Here is a 14,174-nt window from a genome sequence, read left to right as displayed (position 1 = left end):
TCTCCAAGAAACCTATTGTGAAGATATTATTACAATTCAAATGACAAATTAATTACACCAGTATCGTCTACTGGCCCTATATACTCACGTAACCTAACTCTCATCACCCCCTATAAAATGGCATTCGTTAACACCATACCACAACACAAATTTAATTAATATATACATAGATTAATTAATTAATATCGTCGTTCGATCGATCACATGAATACCATGAAAGGCACCGCAAGTTCTACTGCTACTACACTTATGGTTGTCGTTGCACTTTCATGGCTGATGCTGACCGACAACATAGTCATGGCAACAAGAGATTTCCCGGCCACGGCGACCGCAGCAGTCTCCGCCACTCGAAATGAAAAGAACAATCTTGTGATGATGAGGGAGAGAGTTGAGACTAGCGGAGGACTAGTGGAGTGCTGGACGGCTCTGTTGGAGCTGAAGTCGTGCTTGAGCGAGATTGTGCTTTTCTTTCTCAATGAGCAGACCGATATCGGGCACGACTGCTGCCGATCCGTCGTCTTTATCGCCCGGAACTGCTGGCCCGCCATGCTCACCTCCCTGGGGTTTACTGTCCAGGAAGGTGACATTCTCCAAGGCTACTGCGACGCAATTGCGGCTGCACCACCACCACCACCACCGCCCGTTGCTCCTTCACCCGCTCCTTCTGCAGTTATTCCGCCTGTTGCTCTTTCCAAATCCACCTTATTGGATTAGAATTAGATTAAGATAATCCATATTATATGTACATCTTCGTGTTCGTGTTTGTGTTTTTCTTCACTATTTTAATTCATAAGCTAGCTATTTAAGTCTACGATACGCACGTCCTCGTCGTCTTTGTTTTATTTTTTCTCATTGGATTGGTTTTCCTTTAAGTTTGTTGTTTTTCGTCAAAGTTGGTTTATTTTGATCCTTTTCCGCTTCTGATTTTCTTAATTTGGAAGTATATATAGTAATGGAATAGCGTTGGTATTTTTGTTAATTGAGATATATATATATATATATATATGTATATTTAAGTTTACTGTTATCATATAGCATGAGAAACTGTATAGTACGTAATGCTTTGCTAGGAATTGCCTTATTTTGTGTGTTTTTTTTAAGGTACAGTAACCGTAGTTGAAACGAAATGTGTTTAATTTTCAAATATTTAAGAGAACCCAGCCCAATAAGATCACATAAATAATTGTGGAAATTATATTTTATATGGATTTTTTATTGAAGTTTTCAAAAATATGGCTTTTTTTTCAGCATAATTTTTTTATGACTTTTTATACTTTTTTATCATTTTTATGGCTTTTTTTTTTCCATATTTTTGTTAAAATTTCTAATTATGCCATATCTTTATTACTATTGAACTTTTTTTATTCAAGTAGAATGATAGTTTTGTAATGTCATTTTATTTAATTTTTTTTAACTTTTCTATAATACATTTTTCATGGAAAAAAACTTACATTTCCAGTTATTATTAAGGGTAGTTTTTATATTTTTATATTATTTTATTTTAACTTTTTTATATTACTTTTTATATTATTTTAGGTGTCATCAAACCAACTAAATAAGCATGAAGCAAGAACTGTCATTGGTATTTTAAAATCATTTTAAAAAATATCTTGAAAACTTCCTCCTGCCATCTAAAATCAACCAGTTCTCATAATGATTTTCCTTTCCTGTCCATGAGATTTTTATTAGTTCTGACAAAATATTGGTCATTTTTCTCAAGAGCCTCATCAATAATGCAAAACTACAAAATTTAGAGAAAAAGTTTACTGAATGTTACTGAGCATATTAAGAAAAAGAAATGCACTAAAGGACATTGGTACAATTAAAGCACCATAACAAATAAATACACATATATAGACATAGCAAGAGGGCATATACATTTTGTCTTAGTATTATAAACGATGGGGACCACCCTTTTGGGTTTTTTGGTAGGTTGATAATCAGGCTCTATTATATATATCTTAGCTAACTCCTATTCTTGGGTCCTACTCTAAGATTGTATTAGCCAAACACTTGGGGTAAGCAAACAATCCCTTTGACTTTCACATTATGTAATTTCTATCGAATTTCTTTAATTCCACTCCACACAAATGATTTGATATACTACTCATTCTTAACAATCACAATATATTTACTTATCTTTTTTGCACTGTTAATTTACTTGGAATGAAACTTCCCCATTACTAGAATTCTTTGACTCCTAAGTCAAAATTTGAATTAGAATTCTTTTTATATAACTAATTTTATACTAATTTGTTTTTTGGTTGTTTTGCAAAAATCTATATATTTTTTTTTGTGATATGAATTGTATTTATTATTTTTTATTTATTTATTATAAACATTTTTTTCTTATTTTTATATTGTATGTTTCTTTTTTCAAATCCTGGGTAAGGTAACCAGTTACTTGATTTATCTTTGACAATTATGTAAAAAAAAATCCTAAAGCTAGGTTAAATAACATGTACCAGGAAGAGTAACTAGTTACCCTGAGAGAAGTAACCTTCTGCCATAAGAGGGGTAACCAGTTACCATAAGAGGAGTGACGGGTTACTCTTATTAAATATGAAAAGAAACATCAAATCTGAATGAAAAAGAGGAAGAACACTTCTTTGAAAAAAGGAATAAATAACTATGATTTTAGTAACATAGGTAACTAGTTACCATAAAGAACCCATAAATATATACACACATCATAACATGAAGGTAACCAGTTACCCACAGAAATATACACACAAAAAACGTGAATGTAAGCAATTACCCCAGAAATATACATACAAATAATGGGAAGGTAACCAGTTTCCACAAATTTGAAGATAGAAAAAAAAAATCAGATCCACCCCTTCTTGTCTCTCTTCTTCTTCATATAATTTTTTTTTCTAGATTTGAATGTTCCCATCAGGGTAACTAGTTATCCATTCATGTTTGCATATTTTTATTAGTTTTCTTTCCAAATTTTGGTGTTCCTATAAGGATTACAGTAAAAAGAAAATGCTGAAAAAATTGATTTGAATTTTTATATATAGTGGAAAAAACCATAAAAAAAAATTACAATAATAAAAGATAATACATAAAAAATAGTAAAATAATTATGTAATGTTAAAATATGTGTGAAAAAAAGGGAAAAAAGAAAATGGAATGAGAAAAAAATAAGTACAAAAAAAAAAAAGAAGGAAAAAAAACTTAGGAAAGAAAACTAAAAAAAAATATGAAAAAACAAAACAAAAGAAATGATGAAGGAAAAAATAGATGAATGAATAAAAATGAAAAGAAGAAGAAAAATAATGGGAAAATGGAAAGAAAAAATTGAAAAAAAAAATGGAAGAAGAAAAAAAGAAAGAAAGAAAAAGCTCATATGTTTGAAAAATGAAAAAAAAAAATGGAAGAAGAAAAAAAGAAAGAAAGAAAAAGCTCATATGTGTGAAAAAAGAAAAAAAATGGGAGAAGAAAATAATAAATACAAAAATGAAAAAAAAAACTGAAAAAATATGAAAAAAAAAACATTACAAATGAAATAAAAAATTTGATAAATTAATAAAGAAGAAGAAGAAGAGGAGGAAGAATGGAAAAATGGAAAGAAAAAAAAAAGATAAAGAAAAAAATTGGTAGAAAAATAAATAAATAAGTAAGGAAAAAAGAAGAAAAAAAATAACTGAAAAAATAATTAAAAAAATTGAAAAAAATAAAAAAATAAAATTACTTTCAAAATCAAAGAAAATATAACTATGATAAAAAAAAAAGTAACATTTCCATATTTTAGTTAGCTACTAATTGTGTTTCCCATATTTTAATTTTGTTTTTAATAAATTTTTCCATACAAATTAAGAAAAGTATAATTCCCATATTTTTGAACATTGATGGTATAAAAGCCATATTTTTGAAAAATCCCCTAATTAATTATACATCAATTTTTTTTTTTTTACGAGAATTGCTAAGGGAACCGTGTTGTCCAATATATTCTTATTGGTCCGACACATTTAAATTAATTAATAAATATTATGAGTATTATTAACCAATTATAGTGTGCCACTTTATGTGGTGTTAGACACCTTAAAATATCAAATATTAATAATTAATTTTTATGAGTTGACTTAGAAATTCTAATGCAACTCTTTGCTATATATATTTACGATATAATTTATACTAATTAACTAGAAAATATAACTGCACTTCGTACACTATTTATATATATATACTAGAAAATATAACCGCGCTTCGCGCAGTCTTTTGTAATTATTAAAACATATATATTTTAAAATATTTTTTGGGAGACTCTGGGGTGGTGATTCATTTTGACCATACTCATACAACATGTTCTTTATATAGACACGTGAAGATATCTTGACCATAATTTTTTATTTCATGATGGTGTTCACTGTTATTGTATAGCGAACCTCCTATAGATTTTTGAAAAATTCTGACAAATTTTAAAGTACTGAAAACAAAGTTCAAAAAGCTTGTTGTACATTTACTATTATTTATTATTATTATACGCTTTGTGTAGTTCTTTTTATAAAAAGTCTAAATTATGTATAAGAAAATTTATATTTTGTGTAAGATTTATTTTGGCTAATTACTTGTTTGAAGTCTTTATTTTTAAAAATTAACTTTTAGATCTCGTGTTTTGTCAAAATAATAAAAATTGGAATCGATAGATTGATTATTTGAACAATGTATTTTTGCTCATTACCCGTTTTGACCCTATGTTTTTTTAAATGAACCTTTGGACCATGTATTTATTTAAAATGTTCAAACTTCTTATGAAAATTAAATTATATATTTATATAATTTTTGTTTTCTGTAAGGGTTCACACTATTATGAACCTTGTATTTTAGTCGATCACCCATTAGAACTTTTATTTTTACAAATTAACTTGTAGACCTCAAGTTTTGTCAAAATATTAAAATAGAAATAGATAAATCTATTATTTGAACACTATATTTTGGTCGATTACTCATTTTGATTGTTTATTTTTAAAAATTAACATGTGGATCATATATTTATTCAAAAGGTTAAAAATTATTTATAAAAAGTAAATTATATAAATATATATAATTTATGTTTTCTATAAGGGTTCACACCATTTTGAACCTTGTATTTTAGTTGTTTACAAATTTTGACCATTAATTTTTTTTAAATTAACTTGTGGACCTTGTGTTTTGTCAAAAATTAAAAAATAGGAATGTAAAGATAGATTATTTGAACCACGTATAATTTGGTTGATTACCCGTTTGAATATTTTATTGTTAAAAGTTAATATTTGCATCCTGTATTTTGTCAAAAAGTTAAAATATAAATAGATAGATTTTTTTTTTTATTATTATTATATGTAGATATTTTTATCTATTATAATTTTTATTAAAATAAAAATGAGAAAAAAGAGAACAGACAAAATAGATAAAAAAAAATTCCTTAATAAATTAATAGCTATAAATTAAAAAAGTAATATAAAATATGAGAAAAAAAATATTGTTTACTTATATTTATAATTTAAATAAATAGTTGTTGTAATGAAATATCTAATCAAATTTAAATTCAAAATATACATCGTTGAAATAAATCAAATTTAAATTAAATTATACATGTTGTTAATATATATTTTTGTAAAACTATTACATTTAAATTAAAAAAAAACATAAATAATTTAAATAAACATTTATTATTTTTGTTATTGTGCATTATTTTATTTTTAGTAATATTATATGTATGTATATTTTTTTTTTGGACACAATATAAAATTATCACAAAATAGTAAAAATAGATTGTAAAAAATATAGGATACCACATTCTCATTTATATATAGATATAGATATAAATATTTTGTAAAACTATTCACTTTGGAATAAAAAAACATAATTATAATATAATAAGACAAATAGATATATAGATAATCGAAAATTATTACGTAATTTTTAATTAATTTTTTTAGTATTTTTTAATAAATAAGTAGTTAAGATATTTAAACTAAATAAATTTTTAATTAAATTAATATATATATATATATATATATTGATATTTTCAATTGTTAAGATATTTTAGAAAATAGAAAATGAATAAAAAAATTAGATTAAATGAGAAAATAGAAAGAGTGATTTGAAGAGATTTTAGAGTGCCACATAATATCCTTGAAGCTCTCATTTATATATCTATATAAAGGAGAGCTTCAAGGATATTATGTGGCACTCTAAAATCTCTTCAAATCACTCTTTCTATTTTCTCATTTAATCTAATTTTTTTTATTCATTTTCTATTATCTAAAATATCAATATATACATATTAATTTGAACAAAAATTTATTTAGGAGTTTCAAGGAGATTATGTGGCACTCTAAAATCTCTTCAAATCACTCTTTCTATTTTCTCATTTAATATAATTTTTTTATTCATTTTCCATTTTCTAAAATATCTTAACAATTGAAAATATTAATATATTACATATTAATTTGATTAAAAATTTATTTAGTTTAAATATCTTAACTACTTAATCATTGAAAAATACTAAAAAAATTTAATTAAAAATTACATAATAGTTTTTGGTTCTCTATATACCTATTTTTATGATTATATTATAATTATGTTTTTTTTTTTTCAAAAGTGAATAGTTTTACAAAATATTATAATTATTATCATCAATATTTATAATTGTATTTTTCTCTTATTTGATATTTTACTAAACTTGTGAAAATAAGATATTACTAATGGTATTATTTGGATTTGTGATTTGTTTTCACTATAATAAATAAATATTTTATAGATTGTAATTTTAGTGGACATTCCTGCAGCAACAAAAGATGCGAAGGTTAATGTGAAACATGAAAAATTCGTTTTAGAAATAAGGAACACATTATGAATTAAAAATAATATTACTAAAAATAAAATAATGCACAACAACAAAAATAACAAATGTTTATTTAAATTATTTATGTTTTTTTAAATTTAAATGTAATAGTTTTACAAAAATATATATTAACAACATGTATAATTTAATTTGAATTTGATTTATTTCAACGATGTATATTTTGAATTTAAATTTGATTAGATATTTCATTACAACAACTATTTAATTAAATTATAAATATAAGTAAACAATATTTTTTTCTCATTTTTTATATTACTTTTTTAATTTATGGCTATTAATTTATTAAGGAATTTTTTTTATCTATTTTGTCTGTTCTCTTTTTTCTCATTTTTATTTTAACAAAAATTATAATAGATAAAAATATCTACATATAATAATAATAATAATAGTAATAATAATAATAATAATAATAAAATCTATCTATTTATATTTTAACTTTTTGACAAACCACGGGATCCAAATGTTAACTTTTAACAATAAAATATCCAAACGGGTAATCAACCAAATTATACGTGGTTCAAATAATCTATCTTTACATTCCTATTTTTGAATTTTTGACAAAACATAAGGTCCACAAGTTAATTTAAAAAAAAATAATGGTCAAAATGGGTAAACAACTAAAATACAAGGTTCAAAATGGTGTGAACCGTTATAGAAAACATAAATTATATATATTTATATAATTTACTTTTTATAAATAATTTTTAACCTTTTGAATAAATATATGATCCACATGTTAATTTTTAAAAATAAACAATCAAAATGAGTAATCGACTAAAATATAGTGTTCAAATAATCGATTTATCTATTTCTATTTTAATATTTTGACAAAACTTGAGGTCTACAAGTTAATTTGTAAAAATAAAAGTTCTAATGGGTGATCGACTAAAATACAAGGTTCAAAATAATGTGAACTCTTACAGAAAATAAAAATGATATAAATATATAATTTAATTTTCATAAGAAGTTTGAACATTTTAAATAAATACATGGTCCAAAGGTTCATTTTAAAAAATATAGGGTCAAAACGGGTAATGAGTAAAAATACAGTGTTCAAATAATCAATCTATCAATTCCAATTTTTATTCTTTTGACAAAACACGAGATCTAAAAGTTAATTTTTAAAAATAATGACTTCAAACATGTAATTGGCCAAAATAAATCTTACACAAAATATAAATTTTTTTATACATAATTTAGACTTTTTATAAAAAGAACTACGCAAAGCGTATAATAATAATAAATAAAAGTAAATGTATAACAAGCTTTTTGAACTTTGTTTTCAGTACTTTAATTTGTCAGAATTTTTCAAAAACCTACACGAAGTTCGCTATACAATAACAATGAACACCATCATGAAATAAAAAATTATGGTCAAGATGTCTTCACATGTCCATATAAAGAACATGTTGTACGAGTATGGTGAAAATGAATCACCACTCCACAATGTCCCAAAAATATTTTAAAATATATATATTTTAATAATTACAAAAGACTGCGCGGAGCGCGGTTATATTTTCTAGTTTTATAATAATTGAAAAATATATATTTAAAATAAATTAGAGATTGTGTGGTAGAGATTTCTTTTTACCAGAGATTGACCCAAAAGTAAATATTAAGGGGGCAAATGAAAAAAAAAAACAGATTAAAAAAAGTAAAACTTGGGGGGGCCAAATAAAATTATGACAAAAATTACATGTAAAATTTTAATTTTTTAAAATATGAGGGGGCCAAGGCATTTTTATTTTATTTTTTTATACATGGGACCGTCCATGCATTTCACCATACCCATACAACATGATTCTTATATGGACATGTGCAAGCATCCTGATTGTATTTTTTTTTTCATGATGGTGTTCATTATACAACAAACCTTTTGGAGATTTTCGAGATATTCTGAATAATAAGAGTTATTTTGGTTGATTACCTGTTTGGATCCTTTATTTAAAAAAAAATTAACTTTTAGACCTCGTGTTTTGTCGAAAAGTTAAAAATAGGAATAAATAGATCGTTTATTTGAACATTGTATTTTGACTGGTTACCCGTTTTAACAATTTATTTTTAAAAATTAACATTTGGATCATGTATTTATTAAAAAGGTTAAAAATTCTTTATGAAAATTAAATTACATATCTTTATATAATTTATATTTTCTGTAAGTGTTCACACTATTTTGAACTTTGTATTTTAGTTGATTACCTATTTTGACCCTTTATTTTTAAAAATTAACTTATGGACCTCATGTTTTGTCAAAATGTTAAAAATATGAATATATAAATAATTTTCAAACCACGTGTATTTCGGTCGATTTCCTGTTTGAATCCTTTATTGTTAAAAACTAACTTTAGGACTCTGTATTTTGTCAAAATGCTAAAAATATAAATAGATACACTATTTATTATTATATAAATATTTTTAATTGACATCTATTATAATTATTATTAAAATAAAATGAGAAAAATAAAATAAAATAGATAGAGTTTTTTCCTTAATTAATTAATTAATAGCCACAAATTTTAAAAGTAGAGTAAAAATAGAAAAAAAAGATATTTATTATTATATTTATATTTATAATTCAATAAAAATATTATTATAATTAAATATCTAATGAAATTTGAATTCAAATTATATATCCTTAAATAAATTAAATTATAATTCAATTTTAAATTATAAATGTTGTTAAGATATTGTTTGTAAAACAATTTACATTTAAATGAAAAGTATAAATAATTTGAATAAAGGTTTATAATAATAATAATAATAATAATAATAATAATAATAATAATAATAATAATTATTATTATTATTATTTGTTATACCCAGATTTCGAGCCATGTTAAATGTGACCTCGAAAGCTGGATTCGCAGCGAATGAACCCGTAAAGTTCGAAGTATGCTCCAGGATTAAATATCGAGCCTGCAAGACTCGATATGACCTCGAATGTGGTGGCCTCGAAACGTTCACGATCTCGAAAGGTAGCTCCCGAGACGCCTCTATCCTCAGGAATGACCTCGGATCAGGGACTCCGAGCCTGACGTACGTACGATCTCGAAGCCATATGACCTCGGGAGATGTCATTAGCTCAAAAGCTGATGAGAAATCTGGGAGATTAAGGCCTTGGAGATATATGATAATGACTTCGAATATCTATAAGTGTTGTTTATAAGGGGCGTGCTCTGCATTTATTATTGTAAATCCCATAAAATCATGGGATATTATTCGGTTAGTTATACATCCCCTGGTCTTCAGGGGACGTTTCCTTTTATATCGGATTGCAGGCATTTAAAGCCATTTAATTTATTTACACAAAAAGAGTAACTACCCAAAATATGTGGGATAGTATTCTGCATCCTTCTCTATAAATAGAGAAGTCGTGCACCATTGTGAAGGACCGAAATTCTGAACCTTGAGAGAAAACTCTGAAGAATTCATGCTTAAGAATTTTCAGAGATAATCTTGAGTTTAATAACAGAGACTCGTAGACTAGGCAGATTTAACTGCTGAACCACGTAAAAATCATGTTTTGTGTTGTTATTTTTTAATTGGTCATTACTGTTTGTTGTTTACGTGCTCTTCTTTCACTGTTGACGAAAAACGGCGTCAACAGTTTGGTGCTTTCATTGAGAGCCTTAAGCATTCATCCCTGAAAAGTCATGGCCACTAACAATCAGAACACACCTGAAGAAAATTACCCAAGACGTCCTGGAAAACAGCCAATGGAGAACCCGGAGGTTGAAGAGAGAAGTGGGTCTTCTGATTCCCGGGGACCACCTCCTCCACCAAGGGATGAGGATATGTATTACAATCCTGAGCGGTATGTTCCTATTGTGGAACTTGAAAACCGGCAATTGAAGCAGCTGTTGGCAGAGGCCAACTAACGGAATGAGGAGTTGACAAGGATAGCCGCAGAGGCGCAGGTGGCTCAGCCCCCGCCTTCGCGCGAAAACCAAGTCCCTCCTCCAAGGGACGTGCATGTTCCTCCCCGTAGACCCCGTGGGCGTCCACGAAAAGACGCTGCCACAAGGAGGCCGACTCAACCTCCGGCACCAGCAGAGCCATCCGCTCCACCTAGGCCCCAGAGGAGTACTCGGGCTCGGGCCCCGGCTAACCCGCCTGTGGAAGTGCCTGCAGGAACTGAGAATAACTGAACCCCTGCAGAGGCTCGGACTCAGGTACCTGGGAGCGCACCAAATGCGACCGACCCATCTCGGGCAAAATTTGGGCCCTCTAGGCCGCGGCAAGGGTGGCAACCACCGTCGCCTATACGGTTCCCTCCATCACCCATAAGATATCCTTCGCCCCCCCCGCAGGAACGCTCAACCTGCTCGAGATCAGGGCGAAGGGCGTACGGGGGGAAGACAAGGAAACGGGGAGGCTTTCCAAGAGTGGAGAGGCGCCCCATTTGAGAAAAGTCAAACGTCTCGGTCTCGCACGGCGGAGACAAGGCGACGTGGGAAGAATCCATCACGAAATAACCAAGCAATGAGTTTTACCAGTGATGAGTCCGGAGATACCAGGTCGGTCAGTAAGCATGACCGAGGTCGTAGGAATACCGGAAGCCGCAAAAATCGTCACGATCTGTGAGATCACCTGAATCAGAGTCGGGGTAATGGTGACCAAACGAATCCGAACTTGAGGAATCGCTTGAATAGGCGTAGAGATCCCTTGCGGAGACGCGAGCCTGGGATTGTAATCGATGACAGCCGATTCCAGACAGTACCTCTTGCGGACCTAGTCCAAGAGAGAATTGATCAGCTTGAAAAGGCTTTTAAGCTTTTGAAAAACGAGCAAAGGAATGATTGGTATGAAGACTCTGACGAGGAGCTCGAACCATTCGCTCCTCATATTTCCAATACTCCATTTCCTCAAGGGTTCCGGATCCCTCACGTCCCAACGTTTGAAGGAAAGACCGACCCGTGTAGTCACCTGAGCACGTTCAACACTATCATGAGAGCCAGTAACGTGGGTTACGAGCTCAGGTGCATGTTGTTTCCAACATCATTGGCAGGACCTGCCAAAAGTTGGTTCGAAAAATATAAGAGACACTCAATAACTTCTTGGGAGTAGTTGTCTAAAGACTTTAAGAAGCAGTTCAGAGCAATGATGGGGGTCAGACCAGAGGCATCCACCTTAACTAACGTCCTACAACAGCTGGGCGAAACACTAAAAAGTTACTTAACAAGATTTAATCTGGAAGTCACCCGAGCTCGGGACGTGGATGACAGTGGGCACCTAATGGCTGTCCGAGCTGGCGTAATGCCAGGAAGTGCCCTTTGGGATGACATGCAAAGGAAACCGGTAAGGTCTATAACCGAGTTTAACAGACGAGTGCAGAGGTTTGTCAATGTAGAGGAAGCAAGTCGACGCTCAATGCGACTTCCCAGCCCGAAACTACAACGATAAACATCAACTCAGCCTCAGCCTCGGTGGACCCAACAGCTCCAAAGCCTGCCACGGAGAACCCCTCGAGGAGGAAAAAGAACGAAGGAAGTAATCCCGAAGCCGAGGGAGGAAAGAAAAAGAAAGGGGAGAGATATTTCTCCGTGTATAGAGTATACACCGAGCTCAATGAGTCTCGGGAGAACATATACCTGGCTAATGAAAACCAGGTCCCCTTTAGGCGTCCGGACCCGATGAGAAATCAAAAGTCCAAGAGGGACTCCAATAAGTATTGCCGATTTCACAGAGACACCGGCCACACAACCGATGAATGTCGACAACTGAAGGACGAGATCGAAGGATTGATCTCGAGAGGTTACTTCCGGCAATATGTCAAAAACTAGAATACTAGTCAAGCGGCCGCGAGCCAGAGAGTAGCCGCGCCTTCGACGACACAAAACAATAGTTCCCGATCTCGGGAAGAAGACAGGCCCCCGCCGATAGATGGAGAGGATGTAATAACCATCTCGGGAGGGCCTCATCTTGCAGGAATGGGCAGGAACACCCAAAAGAGATATGTTAACGAGCTGAAGACTGGGGACGGGTCTCCTTATGAACCCGAACCTAGGGCTCCAAAAAGCCAGAGGATTGAGACACAACCAATAACCTTCACCGAGGAAGACGCATCCTATGTCCAGTTTCCTCACCACGATCCGCTGGTCATTACTCTTCAGCTGGCCAACAAGAGGGTCCACCGAGTTCTCATAGATAATGGGAGCTCAGTCAACATTCTTTACAAAGCAACCCTCGAGAAGATGGGACTCTCCCTTCGCGACCTGAAAGCGTGTGCAACTACTTTGTATGGCTTTTCAGGAGAAGGAACCGCCTGCATGGGATCCATCGAGCTCCCCGTGACCTTGGGAGACTACCCAGTCTCGGCAACCAAGATGATGGAGTTCGTGGTAGTAGACTTACCATCAGCCTACAATGTGCTGCTCGGGAGACCCGCCCTGGTCGAGTTGGGGGCAGTTTCATCAGTAAGGCATTTGGCCCTTAAGTTCCCAACCCCTAGCGGGGTTGGGACATTGAAAGGAGACCAATTAGCAGGGAGGGAATGCTACAACATCTCCTTGAGAGGAAAGAAACAGACGAGTGCACAAGCACTCGTCATCGTACAAAACAAAGACGGAACGGTCTTAGAGATTGACGAGGAGATTGATCCAAGGATTGAGGAGAAAGTTGACCTCGAACCTTTAGAGGAGCTCGAAGAAATTCAGCTCAAGGAAGCTGATCCCTCGAAGAAGGTGAAGGTCGGAAAACACCTCCAAGATGAGGCAAAATAACAATTAATTTTCTTTTTGAAGAAGAACCAGGATGTCTTCGCATGGTCACACTCAGACATGGTGGGAATAAGCTCGAATGTAGCAAGCCACGCACTGAACATATACAAAAGCTTTCCCCCGAAGCAACAAAAGCGAAGACAGCTGGACAAAGATAAAAAGAAAGCACTGAAGGAGGAGGTTGACAAATTAAAGGCAAACCGATTCATTAGGGATGCCTTCTACCCCGACTGGGTAGCCAATCCGGTGTTGGTCCCAAAGCCCAATGGGACGTGGCGAACCTGTATTGATTACTCAGACCTCAACAAAGCTTGCCCAAAAGACTATTTTCCGTTACCAAGGATTGACCAGCTCGTGGATGCCACGGCGGGGCATGGCCTGATGTCGTTCATGGATGCTTATTCTGGATATAACCAGATTCCCATGCATGCCCCCGACCAAGAACATACGAGCTTCATCACGGATAAAGGGCTATACTGCTATAATGTCATGCCATTCAGGCTCAAGAATGCTGGAGCCACATACCAGCGGCTCGTAAACATGATGTTTTCAGAACAACTAGGGAACAACATGGAGGTTTATGTTGATGACATGCTTGT

The 14,174-nt window shown here is 31.7% G+C and overlaps 1 protein-coding gene across 1 annotated transcript; it reads left to right on the top strand.

Annotated features, from left to right (window-relative positions):
* Positions 1–213: 213 nt before the first annotated feature.
* On the top strand, positions 214–822 carry LOC133828991 (egg cell-secreted protein 1.4-like). Its single transcript, XM_062258990.1, has one exon. The coding sequence runs from the start codon at positions 214–216 to the stop codon at positions 712–714; it is 501 nt and encodes a 166-aa protein (XP_062114974.1). The 3' UTR covers positions 715–822.
* The last annotated feature ends 13,352 nt before the right edge of the window (positions 823–14,174 follow it).

This window comes from Humulus lupulus, chromosome 1 (genome assembly GCF_963169125.1).
Source record: "Humulus lupulus chromosome 1, drHumLupu1.1, whole genome shotgun sequence".
Lineage (NCBI taxonomy): Eukaryota > Viridiplantae > Streptophyta > Magnoliopsida > Rosales > Cannabaceae > Humulus > Humulus lupulus.
Note: the sequence above shows the minus strand (reverse complement) of the source record. Positions and strands in the feature narration are given on the sequence as shown.

Bases quoted from the DNA above. Each gene is read 5' to 3' on its own strand.
- LOC133828991 (XM_062258990.1), top strand. From the start codon at position 214: ATGAAAGGCACCGCAAGTTCTACTGCTACTACACTTATGGTTGTCGTT.